The sequence below is a fragment of the Carcharodon carcharias genome, chromosome 4, assembly GCF_017639515.1.
Source record: "Carcharodon carcharias isolate sCarCar2 chromosome 4, sCarCar2.pri, whole genome shotgun sequence".
Classification (NCBI taxonomy): domain Eukaryota; kingdom Metazoa; phylum Chordata; class Chondrichthyes; order Lamniformes; family Lamnidae; genus Carcharodon; species Carcharodon carcharias.
Window position 1 is genome coordinate 20111873 of NC_054470.1, and position 19185 is coordinate 20131057.

General features: G+C 46.2%; 1 protein-coding gene across 1 annotated transcript in view; it reads right to left on the reverse strand.

The window, feature by feature from the left end:
- Positions 1 to 16137, reverse strand: part of si:dkey-96l17.6 (kinesin-like protein KIN-14I) — a 38896-nt gene extending 22759 nt beyond the window's left edge. The window contains exons 1-2 of the mRNA XM_041185267.1: positions 16119 to 16137; positions 12550 to 12742 (exon numbers count right to left, since the gene is read on the reverse strand). Of these exons, the coding sequence (XP_041041201.1) occupies positions 12550 to 12742; positions 16119 to 16137 (212 nt within the window). The remainder of the gene's footprint in view (positions 1 to 12549; positions 12743 to 16118) is intronic.
- Between the last annotated feature and the right edge of the window lie 3048 nt (positions 16138 to 19185).

Sequence of the window (19185 nt, forward strand, 5' to 3'; positions counted from 1 at the left end):
AGTAAAAATTCCAAGGGGAGGACCCACAATCCGTGGTTAATGAAAACAGCTAAAGATAGTATCAAACTTAAAGAAAAAGCTTATAATTTAAGGAAGGATGTACATACATTAGAAGCAGTTCAGAGAAGGTTTACTCGACTAATACCGGGAATGGGTAGGTTTTCTTATGAGGAAAGGTTGGACAGGCTGGGCTTGTACCCACTGGAGTTTAGAAGAGTAAGAGGCCATTTGATTAAAACACTTAAGATCCTGCGGGGCCTTGGCAGGGTGGATGTGGAAAGGATGTTTCCTCTTCTGGGAGAATCTAGAACTAAGGCTCACTGTTTAAAAATGAGTTGCCCGTTTAAGACAGATGAGGGGAATTTTTTTCTCTCAGCGGGTTGTGAGTCTTTGGAACTCTTTTCCTCAACAGGTAGTGGAAGCAGAGCCTTTGAATATTTTTAAGGCAGAGGTAGATAGATTCTTGATAAATAAGGTGGTAAAAGGTTATCAGGGGTAGGTGGGAATGTGGAGTTGATGTTACAATCAGATCAGCCATGATCTTTTTGAATGGTGGAGCAGTCTCGGAGCCAAGTGGTCTACTCCTGCTCCTAATTCGTATGCTTGTATGTACTAATCGGCACTGAAAGCATGGAGTGACTTCACAAAACATAGTCATGGACATGGCATCGCTGTGGCACTGCTAGCTGGTTATTCTGCAGTAATGTAGTTAGCTGTTATGCCTCAGTGAACAAATGATGAACAGTATATGATCATCATCCACTTGCCCTCTTGCCACCCATCTATTAGGATGCACCCACACAGCTGACCCTTGAGCAGGTCCCTCACATCTGCACACTGTCATGACATAACAGTGTGATTAAGAGGGAGTAAGCCACTAGGGGTTGTAAGTGGTCATGGAGCACAGCATGCTATCTTGGAGCGATAGCTGCAACATCCATGGCACCAAGCATTGTGTAGAGCTATTTCCTCCACCACACCTTAATAGTACTTGTTGATGATGTGTTGAAAATGTTTAGTACATGTAAGCACACAAAAGTGAATGACAGCACTGTAATCTGATTGGCTCACGACCCAGTTCAGACTTCAACTGGTCCGAATTGTCTTTTCCTCCTGGGTTACAATTGTCTTGATAGAATGTCACATGGAGGAAACGCTAAAGAAGGAATGGGTCAGCTCCCTCAAGGTTCACGGATCAGGACTTCCAAATATTAATTGATGAGGTGCAGAAGTGGAGAAAAGTGCTGTACTCTGTTGGCTGGCTGGCGAAATCTTCCAGCCAGCACAAAGAAAGCCTGACTTGAAATTTCTGCTGCAGTGAGCACAGCAGGAGATAACCGGAGATACAGTGGGCCGAAAAAGGTCAACCTGCTGCGATCCGGCAAGGTGAGCGGCTTGGCTTGCCCACAAAGAGCTCCAGGTGAAGGGTCACATCTGCATACAGCAGTTAAGGTGTGAGACATGGCACATACCTCTGATACAACATTGAGGTTTGCATGTATAAGCTGCTTATGTAGTTACGCACAGAACACATGAATGAACATTGTGACGCACAGGCACATTAAACAGAATTATCCCTGTATGCAGTATATATCAGACTAACATAAATTCATGCTGTCTTTGCAGTCTAAGAGGATGAAGAACACCTAGGGGATGGCCCAGACTGGGGTTGAGTCTGCCAGGCTGCAACCGAATAAAGTGGTGGAACAAGTGGCCATGGAAATAGCCAGGTGCCTGAGCAGCTGTCTATTGGTGATGGTGAATCGCCAATAACAGTTGATAAAGGTGGTGGTAAACGCATCATGGAACACGGTGGTAATGGTGAAGGTCAAGCTGTCAGTTCATTAAGCCCAAGGGGACATTAGACTGAGAAGGAGGTTAAGGATATGGTTGCGTCTTAAGGGCAGTCCGAGCATGTTTAAGACAGTGATGTACATCAGAGCGTGCATTCGCAATGTGAAGGGCTGCCACTTAAATATCTCATTTTTTATCTGCTTGCTCAGGCCTCTGGGCTTGATCATCCTTCGGGCATCAAGAGGAGGAAAAGATATCCAAGAAGGCAGCATCACACTCTGCCAACTTATGTATCAGCACATTGGAGTGATGTAGCGTGCATGTAAAGTTAATAGCACAGGGTGAAGGGCACCAAGCCAGAGTGTTGGAGGAAGTGCTAGGGTCATGCACATCTGTGGACCGTCTCCCTTGGAGGAGGAGGAACATCAGGGGCACATTGTAGGAGTGTGCATGAGCACAGTGCATCGTCTTGCCTACAGCATTATTGAGTTTATCGTGGTTACACTTTCAATTCATAAATATAACAGCTGAGCACTTGTACAATATGTGTACGCACTCTCGTAGATGTCTCGGTATGTCTTCATACACTACAAAACTCAATAAGAATGCTAACATAATGAAGGACGTTCCAATCATTGACACCGAAGGCAGCATGCTGAGATCCAGTTCGCATTGAGATTCTCAGGAGCAAGGGTATGGTCAGATTTATGAGACAATGGAAGGTTTCTTCCTTCTCTGGTCTTTTACATAAGGTTCTAGTGTTCAATGGCTCAAGGATAGGGAAGCTCCTTGTATCATTCATTGTCCATCCATGCTTGACTTTAATGGAGGCTCAAAGATCACATTCCACAAACAGATGCAGGTCAGCAGGTGCATCTCAAGCATGATTGCTGGGTACAAGTTAGTCATTTTCAAGTCAGTGTCAGGCACTGGCCTAGGTGTAGGCAATGCAGGTCAAGATGCCATATAATCCAAAGAGAATATTGCTTGTCTGCTGTGTCCACTATGCCTTTGCATTCCAGATGGCAGAGGATGTGCTTTATGAGGGCAGCTGAGGTTCATGGAAGCTATGAAAGTTGTATGCTTATAGAAACTGGGCCTTTGGCCAAAATGGATGCGGCGCAAGTCCATTCAAAGAACTGTTGTTGTACAGTTGTGGCCTCAACCTGTGTAAATGACTTACTTGCATGTATGTTGGTACATACAATCGTTTCAGCATGTACTAGGTATAAAGTAATAACTCCTAATGGCACTATCAGCATTGTGGACATAGTTTGAGTATGCACAGAGTGGTGGCTTTGGCATCTCATTTACAGACATTGGCATTCATGTGAGAGGACCAGGTTGTGAAGGACTTCTTATGATGTGTGTTTGCAATATGTTGAGGCCAATGATATTGAAGGTGACAGTTGCAGCCATTTTAATGTGACTGAGTCAAACCCATTGGGCTTGAACATCCGAGGAGTGCATTGCCACTCTGCTCCTATTCTTATCTTTAACTTTTTTCAATCCTGTCTCGCTCAACCTTTGAACTCAGGCTGGGTGTTACGGACAGGAGTGGGTGTATTAATTTAACAGCACTGATTTCTCCTCTCACTGCCCTTCTGTAAACAGAAAGGTGTTTTAGTTTGCTTCCCCCTCTATAAGTGCTGGTGTATTTCCCAACCCCTCGGTTTTGGTGTGATCTAATTTCTATTAATAACCCCACAGCACACCCAAGATAGGACGAACTCAAAGGGATTGGTTTATTTGCAGAGACACAAATGCAGGAGGAGAATCGTTATGTAGCCTTCTGTGCACTCATACAATAAAAAGAGGGATAGAGAAAGAAAGATTTATGGAGCAAAGACCACAGAGAAAATTCACGTGCCCGGAGTCCAGAGTCAAAGTCCAATGGTGAATTCCTTCACGGAGGTTGGCAGGCTGAACTGATGCTGCATAATTCACTTTTCCAGTAGAGTTGACTTCCATGATGAGATAGGCAAGCAGAGATGAATTCGTCTCGAAGGGAATGTTACAGAAGTTCCAGTTGAAACACTGTAGATTGGGCCAGGCATTCAAACCTGGACAGAGCCCCTTTTCTGTGCTGTTGCTAGCTAGATGGAAAGTTGGCAGAGGCTTTGCAGCTCCACATGGTAATATTACTGGTTCCACCAGCTAGAGGGGTCATGTCACATGGCTCCCACCTCTCTACTTTGGCTTTGACAAGGAGTGTGTATCTCTTTGTCGGTCCTTTGACCTAGCAGGAGAATTGGTACTGGTTGGCCGGGCCTGGCTTATGAAATGTAGATGGCTGCTGTATAGTTCCCTCTGACTTTGGTCTCTGCAGCCCAGAGGGGTCTCTTCAGAGATAATGAGGTGCACATCTCTTCAATATTGTCAAATAACCCCTATTGTTCAATGATCGCAGACTCATAGCTATGGTATTTTATAAAAATATAGAGTGTGAAGTCTTAGCCCTCTGACACAGGGTGAGAAGTCTACAGGGCAGCTTGCTTGTGAAGCCTTCAGTCTAGCGCTGCTGAAATGGAGGGAAGAGGTCATGCTTCCTTTTTCACAGCACCAGCTGCCGTGAAGCAGGAAATTTTAAAGGTCCAGCCAGGTTTAGAGGTCTTTGGAAAGCCAGGGAGAAGGTAAGTGTATAAGGTAATGAGTAGGATTTGAGTCAGGGGGGCAGGGGGAAGGCAGATTGGGCCTTGATGGGAGGCTGTCGCGTCGGGTAGTGGCAGTGGTGGGGCAGGTGGTCGCGTCCAATCGGGACTTGGCGGGGGCAGGGGTGCAGGGGGCGTGGGTGTGAGAGTCGGGAGTTGGTCTGGCCAAGGCCGGGGGGGGGGGGGTGAGATTCGAGAACTGAGCCTTGGGGGCTGGGGGTGGAAGTCAGGAATCGGGCCTTGTGGGGTGGGGTGAGAGATGAGCTTTGGGAGGTGTGGGGGTGAGAGTTGGGTATTGGGTCTGGTGGATGGTGGGGGGGGAGTTGGGCCTTGGATTCAGGGAGAGAGTCCCCATGGGTGTTGTCCCCATGGTGGGGGGGAAGATTCCCATGGAGACGGTAGTCTAGGGGTTGGGGGAGTTCTGTTGCGGGGGGAATCCCATGGAGGTGGGGAGTCCAAATGGTGGGGTAGTCAGGGGGTTGGGATGAGTCCCCTGTGGGTTCAGGGGAGTCCCATAGGGGGTTGGTGTGGGTCTGTACAATAGTTACTCAGAAGTTAGAACTGGTTTTAATCCTTCTAACTTTTTCTGGGTAACTATTGATGTAACTGATGGGGAAGTGACAGTGTAGTAGTATTGTCACTGGACCCAGAGACCCAGGGTAGTGCTTTGGGGACCCAGGTTCAAAGCCCACCACAACAGATGGTGGAATTTGAATTCAAATAAAAAAATATGGAATTAAAAGACTAATGATGACCATGAAACCATTGTTGATTGTTGTAAAAACCCATCTGGCTCACTAATGCCTCTTTAGGGAAGGAAGTCTGTCGTCCTTACCTGGTCAATGTGGTTGACTCTTAAATTCCCTCTGAAATGGCCTAGCAAACCATTCAGTTGTATCAAACTGCTATAAAGTCTCAAAAAAGGAATGAAACTGGACTGACCACTCAGCATCGACTAAGGCACCGGAAACAACAATGGCAAACTCAGGCCTGTTGATGCTGCAAAGTCCTCCTTACTAACATCTGGGGGCTGGTGCCAAATTGGGAGAGCTGTTTCGTAAGCTAGTCAAACAACAGCCATAGTCAACCTCACGGAATCATATCTTACAGATAATGTCTCAGACACCACCATCACCGGCAGGACAGGCCCAGCAGAAGTGGCGGCACAGTAGTATGCAGTTGGGAAGAAGTTGCCCCGGGAGTCCTCAACATTGGCTCCGGATCCCATGAAGCCTCATAGGCAAAGCAATCTCCTGCTGATTACCACATAGCACCCCACTCAGCTGATGAATCAGTGCACCAAGGTTGGAAAATTCAGGATTGAGTATTAAATCAGCTCACAATGGTTTCTTAACAACCTCAACCAATTCTTAATTATTTACTTGACAAATTCAAGGGGGTTCCCAGCTTGCCTTCAATCCAATCTTGAGGAAAGCTGGCAGAGGGTGGGATCACATTATTCATTTTTGGGATAAAAGCAAAATACTGCGGATGCTGGAAATCTGAAATAAAAACAGAAAATTCTGGAAAAACTCAGCAGGCCTTACAGCATCTGTGGAGAGAGAAACAGGGCCAACGTTTCGAGTCCGTATGACTCGTCTTCAGACCTCCCTACCCTGCTGCCCCTGAACGCACCTCCATCAGTCTGGGAAAATTCTGCCCAATGTTTCCATTGGTTAGTTTTGAATTTACAGTCCTTCAGGGAAAGCTTGTATTCTCTGGTTCTGTTGTTCTTGAAATGATGAAATTGCTTATCGTGGACTATATTAGAATCCTAAAAACAGCAATTGTATCAATTCTCGACCATCTCTTTTCTGGGGAGAACATGATAATTTATGTAATTGCTTATCATAATCCAATCTCTCTATTTCCTCCATCATTCTACTTGTTCTTTGCTGAACAGCTGCTATATCCTTTTTGTACTTTGGAGACCAGAGCTGCATACAGTATTCTAAATTCTTGGTGTACCAATGATTTATGAAGTAGCAGATTTAACTCACTCTTTCAACTCAATAATGAGCTCTTATACATCCCAACATTTGGTCTTCTTTACTCATTACCACCAAGTATTATTGTGACAGCTTCAATTCATTGCCATTCAGGACATTCAGATCTTTATCCTTTTCCATCCGCATTAATTTCTTTCTATGTAAGTAATACTCTCTTACTGTATTTTTTGTCTCCAAGTGAAGTACCTTACATTCTTCTGCATTGAGTTTCAGCTGCCACTTATCTGGCCATCTCCCAAGTCTATTCAAATTCTCCTGTAACTTATCCTGTTCAGCTTTGCAATCTAGCACATTCATCAGCTTTGTATAATTACAAATATTACTACTGTGCTTGTGATTCCTGGCTCCAGGTCATTTATGAAGACATTGAATTAAAGAGCTCCCAAACAGAGCCCCATGGACCCCACTGATAATGTTCTCCCAGAGTGATGGCAATCTGGGTATCATTACCACGCCTGGGTTCTATCAGTTGACTGATTACAAATCAACTGTAAAATATTTCTTGCTTTCTTTATTTTTAGTATCAACTGTTCCAGAGAACCTGTATCAAAGGCCTAACTGTTATCCAAGTAGACCACGTTCTCTATAAAGTTCCTTTGCTGTAGCTTGAAAGGAAACAAATAAATTAGATTGGCACAAGCTCACCATCATGAGCCCATTTTTGCCTTTTTATGATTTTATTTCAATCCAGATGTTCCATGATATTATGTTTAGTAAAAGTTTCCATAACCATATCCACACTGATGTCAAAATAACTGATCTGTAGTTTCCTACGTCCTAGGTTGTTATCTTTTTTCTAGTTCCCAGGCACCCACAATTTCTACAATTTCCTCCTCAGTTTCTTATCAATCCTCGGATGCATTTTATTTAGCCACTGAAATTAATTTACCTTTAAGTTTGCACAACTATACGACAACTAAGAGCAATTAAATAGACAGCACAAAACCTATAGAACAATAGGATTTTCTTAGCTGTAATAATGCTTAAGCTGAATTTCTCATTTAACATGGGAATCCCTATAGATGCTGCAACTGTCAGAAATCTTTTAGCTTTATGTTTTGTTGAACTTAGTTACACCAAAGAAAGGGAGCATTTGTTTCATGTTTATCAAGATCAGGCATTTTCAAATATGGTTTGTATCAATATAGAAAGTACAACTTCCTCTACTTTGCTTCAGCAATGTACCATGATTAGGACTTTAGTAGGTAAAGTAGTGAAATGACTGTATTGGTCCACACTGCTAGTTAGTTACTCTCCAAGAGAATACTTTAAACACCAGTCTAATCCTGAAATGCCTAGTTGGTTATTTATATGGCAAGGCCAAATGTTATGGTTTATCTAAAATATTTTGCATATAATTTGACAAAACAGGTCAAAGAATACATTAATCCAATATTTCTGTGGAATAAATTGAATTATATGCAAACATGTCAACATAGTCTATTAATATTTTAACAAGAATTCAGAAAGTAAATGTCAGTGGGCTTTGTGTGATGACATTTTCTAACATTTCACCAAGCAATTCACCAAGGTTCCTTCATCAGCACCGTCCAAATCACAACCTCTTACCACCTAGAAGGAAAAGGGCAGCAAGTGCATAGGATCACCACCACCTGCAAGTTCCCCTCCAAGTCACACACCAACCTGACTTGGAACTTTATCACCGCTCCTTCACTGTTGCTGGAACTCCCTTCCTAACAGCTCTGTGGGTGTTCCTCCTACACATGGGCCAGAATTTTACATTTGGCATGTGGGTGCCTGCCCGAGCGTATTTTGATGCAAGATGACTTCGATGTGCATCCCAAAGTCTCCACACACCCTCGCAATATTTTGCTAGGTGCGCGCCCGATGAAGACGGAGGTGCTCCCACCATTAATTAAGTGGCCTGTTAAGGCCTTTGGGACACTAATTGTCTTAGAGTTTATGTAGCCTGTGTGATTTTCAGGGTATTGCATGGGCACAACGGGCAGGCGGGTTAGCTATATTTTCAAAAAACTTATCCACGTGCGGGATAAGAGGGGCGAGTGGGCTTGCTAATGTGAGTTGTTTGTATTTTACCCTATAAGTTGCTGCTGCCTGCTTGTGTAAACAGGACAACTTCATTTCACTTCAGAGCTGCTTTGACAGAAATAAGAGGCTTCAGTTCAGGACTCTGGAGGAGTCATACCACTTGGGGCCTTCCAGTTATCAGACAGCCTTCCCTTACCTTGGGAATGGGGATTGTGGTCTCTGCTGGAGGCACCTCCTCTGAGGATGGCCAGAAGGGGGAGGAGGCCAGGAGTCCATATTCAGCCTCCAGGGGAGCAACCTGTGGGAGGAGCGGCACAGGCACAAGGGGCGCAGGGCCAAAAGGAAGTCCAAGCAGAAGGGGCCACAGAAGATGCCACTATCCTGCTGCCAGGGTTTACAGGCGGTGATGCAGCTACCTCAATATGTCTGAGATGCCAAAGGAGGCTTCGTCTCTCAAGAGAGACAGTGACCTCCATCTGTCAGATGATCAGCCCTGAGATCAGCTCTGACTGCAAGAGTGGACACCCTATGCCAGTGTTGCTGAAGGTCATTGTGACCCTCAACTTCTATGCCTCCAGCTCTTTCAAGGGATCAGTGGGGGATCTTTGTGGAGTCTCCCAATCAGCTGTCCACAGCTGCATCAAGCTGGTGACAGACATTCTGTTCGGGCATGCATTAACATTCATTCACTACCGCACGGACGAGGCCAGCCAGGCTGAGCAAGTCAGAGGCTTTGCGGCCATTGCTGGCTTCCCCCGTGTCCAAGGCGCAATAGACTGTACACATGTGGCCATCAAGGCGCCAGCAGGTGAGCCCGGTGTCTTCGTCAACAGGAAGGGCTTCCACTCCATGAACGTGCAGATAGTGTGTGATCACAAGATGCTGATTCTACAAGTCTTAGCAAGGTACCCACGACAGCTACATCCTCAGACACTTGCAGGTGCTGAAGCTCTTCAGTGCTCCAGCCCAACTGAATGGATGGCTGCTGGGTGACAAGGGGGCTCATGATGCCTCTCTGCCATCTAAGAACAGTGATACAATAGGAGCCATGCCTCCACAAGGGCAGTAGGAGAGAGAGCTGTAGGTCTTCTCAAAATGCACTTCCGATGCCTGGACCATTCAGGGAGCGCACTCCAACACCCACCAGATTGTGTTTTAATGATAGTAGTTGCATGCTGCACTCTTCATAATCTGGCACTGGAAAGAGGGGACACAGTGGAAGAAGAAGATTTTGATGCAGCTGCTCTGGCAACAGATGACGAGTCCAGTAGTGAGTCCGAGGACAAGCACCGTCAGGAGAACGCTGAGGGGATAGACGCTGACCTGGGAGGCAGGGACACCCGGGACGTTTTGATCCAATGCTCCTTCAGTTAGCCTGCCAAATAAAAACTATCACCACATGCCGGGCTGCAGGCTCCATACTCGATACCTGACAGGAACATTTGCTTGGTGAACAACATGCACCATGTGCCATTTCAATAAAGTTCAATGACAAACAAGTCACTCATAACATCGTGGGTTACCCTTCAACCGCAGGACTAGTGAAGCACCCAGAGGCTTGTTGAACAGAAACACATTTAATGATGGCATACATAAATCAAATTGAATAGAAAGGTGTTATCCATCGCACCAATTAACACTTAACTTAAAAGTGGGGGAAACAAATATCACCTGTGATAAGCCCGTGTTGTGCTTAAGGTGCTTTCAGCTTTTGTTTGGGGGTGCTAAGTCTAGGTGCTCCTCCCTCACTGGCACCAGCATTGGAGACAGCCGGCTCACTCTGCTGTCCTGTTGGCCTTGATGACCTTGGTGGGCATCCTCTGGCCCGTGGAGCCTGTGCTGACCCCGCCTGGGAGGGAGTGGCCAGTGCCACGGCTGGCATTTCCCCAGTCTCTGCAGCCTCATTAGATGCCATGGTCACTGGCAGAAGGGCGGAGGAGCTGCTGCCATCATCCGGAGCACCCTGAGAGGAGCCCGCAGAGACGACAAGCAGCTTGTGTGCCATTGTGAGGTCGCTTTGGACCTCCCTGCTCACCACTGATGGACAGGCACCTAGCTGGGATACTGGGTGCCCAATCCATCTCCCACACTGACACTGCCCACCTGAGGTCATTGACGGTATGAGGGCTTGCAGGTCCGAGCGCCTCCCCAGGAACCCCTGATTCAGCTCCTGACCCTCTTCATGAGAGTCACCACTCTCTCTCTATGGCCAGTGTGCTCGGCCATGAAGGTCAGTGCATTGCTCACGCTCTGCAAGTACTCCTCCACAATGGAGGCCATGGCCTACATTCCTTCATGTATATCCAGCAGATCCCCCTGCACACTCTGCTGGACTTCCAGCATCTTTTGCATCAGGGACAACTCCAGAGGCCCATCATCAGCCACTGACTGAGCATGTTCCTGGTCCCCAGCAGTCCGCCGACTGCTGGCACCCTGGTCACTCTCTGCCTCCGCCTGCACCTCAAGTTAGTGTGAAGTGCCTTCGCCAATGTGCACCGAGATACTAGCTGCTGATGTAATGCCCACCGAGGTGCTGGTATCTGCGCTGGTGCCTGCTAGGCTGAGAGGCTGTGACACAGGTGCATTGTGATGGTTGCTGTCCTCTGGGGTCAGTGATGGGACTTCAGGCTCCTCACCCCGATGGGCTTCTGGTCAGCCTGAAAGGAAGAACAAGGACATGTCATTAGTTGAAGTCATTACACTGTCACTGTGCATGCCTGACACACAGATCAGATTGTTCTCGTCTTCCCATTATCAATGGGGACTCCATGTTCAAGGCTCACATCAACATAGAGACAACAATGGAATGGTTGCTATGACAAACATTATGACCTCAGTGCACTGCACTCTTACCTCCATGTGGCATCCCAACCTCACCGCAGCCAGTTAACCTAGGCACATGGCGCCTCTCCAGATCCAGGGCTTCCTGCTCATTTTGAGTTAGGATGAGAAGGTGGGGCGCCATTCTGCAACCTCTCAGCATTTTTTGGGCTATCTTCTCCTGAAAGGAGAGAGGAGCATTGATTAGTCCACCCTGTACCTGCATTACCCCTGCAGCCTGGCCAACCCCACCTGAGGGATACCTCGCAGGACTCAGCCGATTCCTGACCGTGGAGCCACAAGACACTCGATCCAAGCAGCCAGGGCTCATCCTCACTCAGATGCTGCCTCATTGACATTTACCACTCACACTCTAAGACCTCTGATGTCCAGGGTGGGGTGGGGTGGGGGGGTGGGAATGGGGGAGACACGGTAGGTGGCTCCTCCCTGCTGTGCTAAGTGACCCATGCCAACATGGTACTCACCTTTCCCGATCACAGGAGGTCATTGAAGTGCTTGCGGCACTGCACCCATGTGCGCCTCACTGCATCATGGGAGTTCACTCTGGATGCCACCTCCTCCCAGGCATTTTTGGTGAGGTCGGGGGGGAGGGCCCTTCTCTTCCCGTTCCTGGGGAGAAGGTTCTCTCTTCGTGCTGCCACCTCCTCCAAGAGGGCATCAGGAAAACATGGGGCCAACTGCCCCGCCGATCTGTCCTCCCGCCTGCTGTGTTCACCCGTTATGATCTCCATCATGAGGTGCAAGTGCTCCACTGGTAGCCTTCACGTGGCTGCTGCAGCTGCTTTTGAATCCACCGCCGGGTTGCCATTGGACCCGGCGGACATTGAGCTCCCAACCCCACCTGCCCCTTCTCGCTATTGCTGTTGTTGTGCATCTCACACTGGACGGGCCTTAATTGGCCTGCATAAAATCGCAGCCTTGGACTGCAGTGGTTCAAGAAGGCAGCTCACCACCACCTTCTCAAGGGCAACTAGGGATGGGCAACAAATGCTGGTCTAGCCAGTGACGCCCACATCCCATGGGCGAATTTAAAAAAATAATCAAAAGTGGGTACTGTGGTTCCTCAGATCTACACTGGGCAGTACTGGGAAGCCAGGGAGTTATTAATTGAAATCTCAGACAGAGATAAAGTTACTTTAAAGTTGAGTCAAAACCAAAGACATATACACAGTTTCTTTTCAACAGTTTCCAAGCCACTGACTGCTCCCTGCAATTTTGGAGAATTTATAATAATTAAAACCAACCTGTTTGTATCCCTGAAGATTTCTTCCTGTGATGTGGAACAGTTGAAAACTTGATCAAATTGGAACTCCTTTGCACCACGACTACTTTTGATGATAACTGTGTATTCATCAGGAAAATGAACAATGCACTGGCTTCTGCGAGCTAGCTCAGATTTACTCAAAGGTCGTATACGACAGAAAACACGGATTTTCCCTATATAAGAAAAAGTGATAGGTGTTAGCACAATTCATCAAGATAACTCTTCAAAACTTTAGGTCAAAGTTTTTGCAACTCTGTTGGAAATCCTTTTAGTGCAAGTAGTTAATTGCTACATTTTGCAGAAGAACACTTTTAGAAGGTCATCGAAATTATCGGCCTGTAAGGTCCGAGCTCCCCAGCATCGGATTTTGGGGGGGCACCCCAAAGATGTGCAGGGGAATCCCCCTGGGCAGTTCCAGGGTAAGGATTTGCATGGCAATTGCCCAGAAATGCACACTTCCACTGAACAATTGCGCTGCGCTGGAAACCATTTGAAAATGCAGGTAAAATCACAAACTTCGGATGGTTGCGCCAGGGTCATACCAATGGTTACTCAACAGAAGTTAGAAAAATTAAAACCTCTTCTAACTTCTGAGTAACTATTGTAAAGACCCAGACCGAACCCCAACCCCAACATCCGATATCCCCCACCCCCGACCTCCAACCTCCCCAACACCCCTGACCCCGAACTCCTACCCCCTGACCTCACACCCCCGACCTCCCACATACTCCACCCCCAACCTCTGACACTCCCAACTCCCCTATATTCAATGCACCAACCCCTCAATCTCCGAAAGCCCACCCTCCCGACCTCCGACACTACTCACCCCCATGGACCTTGGACCCTGCCCTCCTGAATTGTCCAATCTCTGATTTGTAAGCACATACTGGTGAGGAATCTAAGAACTTTAACAGTAAAACAAGCTCCTGTGGAACTGTGATGTGCTCATCATTTTCTTGTGAAGGTAAACGACTAAGGGCATCAATGTTTGCGATTTGATTGCCAGGCCTATGTACAAAAGTGTAATTGTATGCCGCCAAAATTAAGGCCCTATTAGTATTTCTGTATCTTCTTTCTACGTGCCTTCTTTTCTCTAGCACAGACTTCAATCTCGGCCTTCTTTTTGACTTCACTATTTGCCAGACTTCTCTCAGATCCAAGCTCAACCTGTCTGAGCTCAGTGACTGAGTCTCCAAAAATTTCATTATCTGTCTGCTTCTTGGAAAATTCTGTGACTTTTGCTTCCAAAGCCTCTTTGGCTTCATTTAGCTAATTCTGCAGCTCTTCTGTGTCTTTTTTGCATTTGTTTGCTTCCTTCTGGAAAATTGGACATTGTTCTGTCTTCTCTGTCAACTCATTCTTCAGTTTATTTAGAGAAGTGCGGAATTCTTTCTGTTTCTCTTCATACTTTTCCGGAGGTACAAACTTTGACCTGAGGGAATCTTGTAGAGTGTGAATGTCTTTTAACGGGTTTTCTTTTTTCCCCTCGAAGGTTGCTCACCTCATCTCAAACTCTGTAATCAAGCAAGGTCTTCTCGAGTTCCTTCTGCTGTTCCAGGGTTTGGCTTAAGACAGCCTGCAGTTCTTCAGGATGTTGAATACTTACACACTCCTTTTCCAAAACAGGAACACTTCCAGCTTCCTTCTGGAATCTCAGTGGCCAATCAAGATTGATTTCCCTTAGCCAATTTGGCCCTAGAAGGCTTGGTTCTCTGCCTCTCAAAACCAACACTGGTAGCTTTGCCGATTGGCTTCCATAATGGACAGTTACTCTGCTTATGACTTTTACTTGAATGTCTTCACCTATGAAAGTTTTTAACTCGGCCACTATTCATTTCAAGATTAATTAATATTCACCATTATTCAAATATCTGAAAGCATGTTCCCCAATTACTGTAGTGGATGCTCCTGTTCCATTTTAACAGGTTTCCATTTACTTTCACTGTGACAAATATTGATTCTGTCTTTCCAACATTCAGATTAAACAATGAGTACATGTCAGAATTGTTGTTTCAGGCTCTTCTACATTAGGCTTCTTCTATTTACAATCCTGCTTGAATCTTTCCTTGCACTGCCTCATCGTGTGTCCATTTCTGTGACAAAAGTAGCATTTGATTTTTTTAAACTATAATTCACTAAAAGACTGCTTGTTTCCACCTCTATTAAAATTATTCTTCGATTTTGCTGCTAAGCTTTTTTCTTTATTCTTTGGTTAACGGGGGCTGTTTCCTGTTTCTGGGCAGAGTCTTGCTTTTACGTGCCACTTTCAGCTGAGGTTTCCATCCGATGTGAAGAACATCATCATTTTGCGCACCCTGTATTGCTTGGGAATCTGTTGCAATGCTTTCCATGTCCAGTGCTATCTCTAGCGCCTTCTTGAAATCCAGATTCACTTCGGACAAGAATCTTTTTTGAATAGTGTCCTCTTTCACACCACACACTAAGCGATGTCTGAGCATGTCATTCAGAATCATACCGTACTCACAATGTTCCGTTATCTGCTTCATGTTTGCTATGTATCATGCAATTGTCTCACCCTGGGCTCTATTTCGCGAACCTCTGCATCATGACCGAAGGCTTGGGTTGAAAATCACCCTTCACAAGGTCCACAAATTCACCATGTGATCTCTCCTAACAAGTGTTATTCTTAAAGGTGCATTACAAACTAAATAAAGCCATAATTACTACATGCTGCTCAAACCCAACAGATTTTTAAAAATATAAATATGAGCGTTTTTGTAATATTCTGTCTTTGTTCACTTTGTTTGCTAACTGCAGCTCTCAGTGTAAGTACCAACAGCCATTTTATGCTGACATGAAATGATGCCTACACTGATGAATTAAAAGTTGTGACCTAATCACAGTAAATATATGAAGTAATGAGAATTTGGTAACACAAGATATATGGTCAATATGTTTACATTAAACAATGGGTCTAACTTCCTTGGAGTGGCAGTCAGTGTCAGATTTCTGCTCCCTGCCCAATTTCTTACCTGAATTGTTTTCCCACCCTGTCTCATCTGACTTTCCAACTCAGGCCGGGCGACATCCAGGCAGTGCAGCGCGTCCCTGAGGCCTAGTGTCGAGGTGTAGCTGAGTCAAAAGGAAGAAGGCCACACCACCCTTTTTACAGCACCAGCTGCCACAAACCAGCTAAGTGTAAAGGTCCATTGAAATTTAAAGGTCTTTAACAGGCCAGGGTGAAGGTAAATGTCTAAGGTAAGTGGACAGGGTTTGGGGGGTGGTGGGTGAGGTTGCAGGTCGGGGGATTGGAGGTCAGGTCGGGTCGGGCCTGAGCGGGTGGGGGCAGGGTGTTAGGTCACAGTCAGGGTGGGGGGTGGAAAATCGGGCCTGGGGTCATGTCGGGCTTGGGGGTTGTGGGAGGGAGGGTAGGGAAAGTACACATGACCCAGTCAGTCTAAATTGATAATTTTTTTTTGCATGCTCTTCCTTTTATTTTGCAGGAAGGAATATTAATTCCAAACAAACTAGATGAGAGTTATGAAATCTGACATGACTGTGCATCCTATACACAATGTTCATACACACCCTTCAAATCCTCCACCATATTGTAGTACTTCTTTCTTAGAGTCCTCTCGGTATTAAAATTCTTCACCAGATTCTTATTTTCCAGCTTCAGCTGTTCTAACTACACAGAAAAGAAACTGTATGATGGTGAAAGGGTCTTCATTGTTCTCAATAACAGTAGAAACATCTGTTTTACAAAAAAAAATCTTTACACATTCTTCTCAATGGTAAGTTGATCAGTTCCTGGCAAAGATAATACAGGACCAATTTTCCCAATTTTTGCCTGGAAAATACTTAGATATTTTTTTTTAATTTATTCTTCCATAGGCTGTGGGCACTGCTGGCTAGCCCAGCATTTGCTTTGTATCCCTAATTGCCCTTGAGAAGGTGGTGGTGAGCTGCCATCTTGCCCGCTGCAGTCCATGTGGTGTAGGTACACCCCCAGTGATGTTAGGAAGGGAGCTCCAGGATTTTGACCCAGCGACAGTGAAGGAACGGTGATATATTTCCAAGTCAGGCTGTGACCTCTACCACCTAGAAGGACAAGGGCAGTGCACACAAAAAAATCTTTACACATTCTTCTCAATGGTAAGTTGATCAGTTCCTGTCAAAGTATTTATACAGCTGACGGCTGGTCCAGTTCAGTTTCTGGTCAATGGTAACCCCCAGGATGTTGATAGTGAGGGATTCAATGATAGTAATGCCATTGAATGTCAAGGGGAGATGGATAGATTCTCTCTTGTTGGTGAAGGTCATTGCCTGGCACTTGTGTGGCATGAATGTTATTTGCCACTTATCAGCCCAAGCCTGAATGTTGTCCAGGACTTGCTGAATATGGACATGGACCACTTCAGTATCTGAATCATGAATGGTGCTGAACATTGTGCAATCATCCATGAACACCCCACTTCTGACCTGATGATGGAAGGAAGGTTATTGATGAAGCAAATGAAAACGATTGGGCTGAGGACACCACCCTGAGGAACTCCTGCAGCCTTGATGATTGACCTCCAACAACCACATCCATCTTCCCTTGTACTGGGCATGTGTAGTAATCTGATGTGTAATATACCATTAAGACAAATATTGTAATGAAAGATTACATGATCTTGATACCCAATAGCAGAGTAGCATGGACTACCTCTGTCGTCAGTAATCTTGAGTTAGACCCTGAAGAGTAAAGACAGAATTTTGAGTTGTAAACACTCAAGTGCTACTAAATTCCTTTTGAAAATAAACAGAATGTGTTTATTCTAAGAACTGTCTACTGATCTTCTCTGTCTTGGTACCAACACAGTCCACCTGAAACAAGCATGCAACCCTGATCCTTTAGCACCAACAAACCAGGGCACTGGATCCAACAGCATGACTCCAAACAGTGAAGAGCTTTCCCCCTGCTTCCAATTGACTTCAGCTTTGCTGGGGCTCCTTCATGCCACACACAGTTAAATGCCACCTTGATGTCAAGGGCAGTCACCTTCACCTCACCTCTTGAGTTCAGCTCTTTAGTCCATGTTTGGACTAAGGCTGTAATGAGGTCAAAAGCTGAGTAGCCCTGAATGAACCCAAACTGAGTGTCAGTGAGCAGGCTACTGCAGATTATTGCTGAGTAAGTGCTGCTTGGAAGCACTGTCGACAACATCTTTCATTACTTTGCTGATTTTCCACACCAGGGTGGTCTGAGATCTCTCTGCTTCTTCCTCAGATGGAGGCCCAACCAGTCGCCATCCACCATTACCCTTCTCCACCTGGCTGAGCTTGTTATCTCCGAACAACTTCTCCTTCGACTCCACTCACTTCCTCTAATTAAAAATGTGTTGCAACAGGTATCTGCATGTGACCCAGTTATGCCTGCCTTTTTGTGGGATATATGGAACATTCATTATTCTAGCCCTACTCAAGCCCCCTCCCTCAACTCGTTTTCCAGTCCACTGATGACTGTATTGGTGCTGCCCTCTGTTGGATTCATACAGCACGGAAAGAAACCGAGCAATATATATTTAAAAACTTTATCCTCATTGCTATTTATTTTTAAAACTGGTCTTTTTTTGCTGAACAAAGAAAATTAAGATGGCTGCTACAAGTCCCCTGATCACAGGGTTGATCCTCAGTCTGGGAGCTATCCCCAGGAGTTTCTGAAAGGTCACACCTCGTCATGCCTAGAGAACTAGTAACAAACTCATATCATACCTAGGACTGTTCAAGCCAATTTCAAGGGGAGCTACGGGCATGTCATTTGTGTTTGATAAGCCAACCTTGTTAGCAGAGACAGTGGGTCTGCTGAGACAATGGCTGGAATTGTCCAGTTCCGTTGATGGCAGGTGTCATGGTGATCAGGGTGGGGGAGAGTTCGCCATGATGGGCAGAAATCAGTTTCATGCTGGCATGAAATCACAGCGACATCATCTGATGGGGTCCGCCATGTTGGAATGTGAATCCAGCAGGAGATCAGCCCAGAACACGTCTGGACAGGTGTGGCGTGCAGAAGTTGGGACTTACCTTTGGGGCCTTGCTCATATCGCAGACATCCAAGGGGAAGATGATGCTGGAGCCCTACAGTTACTGGAACCTGGAGGAACACTTGCATTGCATGCTGGGTGGATCCTCATGCACATGGTTCCGCCATGAAGCAGCTCTCGGAAAATGGAGGCATGGGGGGGTCTCCATTGATGCTTCAGCCCTGCTTCAAAACATCACAGTCTTGGTCATGGGCTGCTGTGGATGATTGGTAAAGGGGTGGGAGAGGAAGGTCTAGGTGTGAGTGGGAGAAGAAGGTGTACAGGGGTCTGAGGTTAGGGGTGGGGGTTTGACGAAGGCGTTGGGCTGGGGATGAGGTTGGGAGGGGGGAGAATTAAGGGGTTGGGGAGTTGAGGTTGCGGGGGTTTGGAGGTATTGGGGGAAGAGTGTAAGGTGGGGACAATGCTGCTAGTGGGGAGGTAGGCATAAGGGGGGTGTAAGATGTAAGGGAGGGAGTTCAGAGAGGGGAAGGAGTTCAGAGGGGGAAGGCATCGGGGAGGAGGGAATTTGGAGAGGGGAAGATGTCGGGGGGGGAGGAGGAGGAAGCAAGGGTAGAAGAATGAGTAAGGGT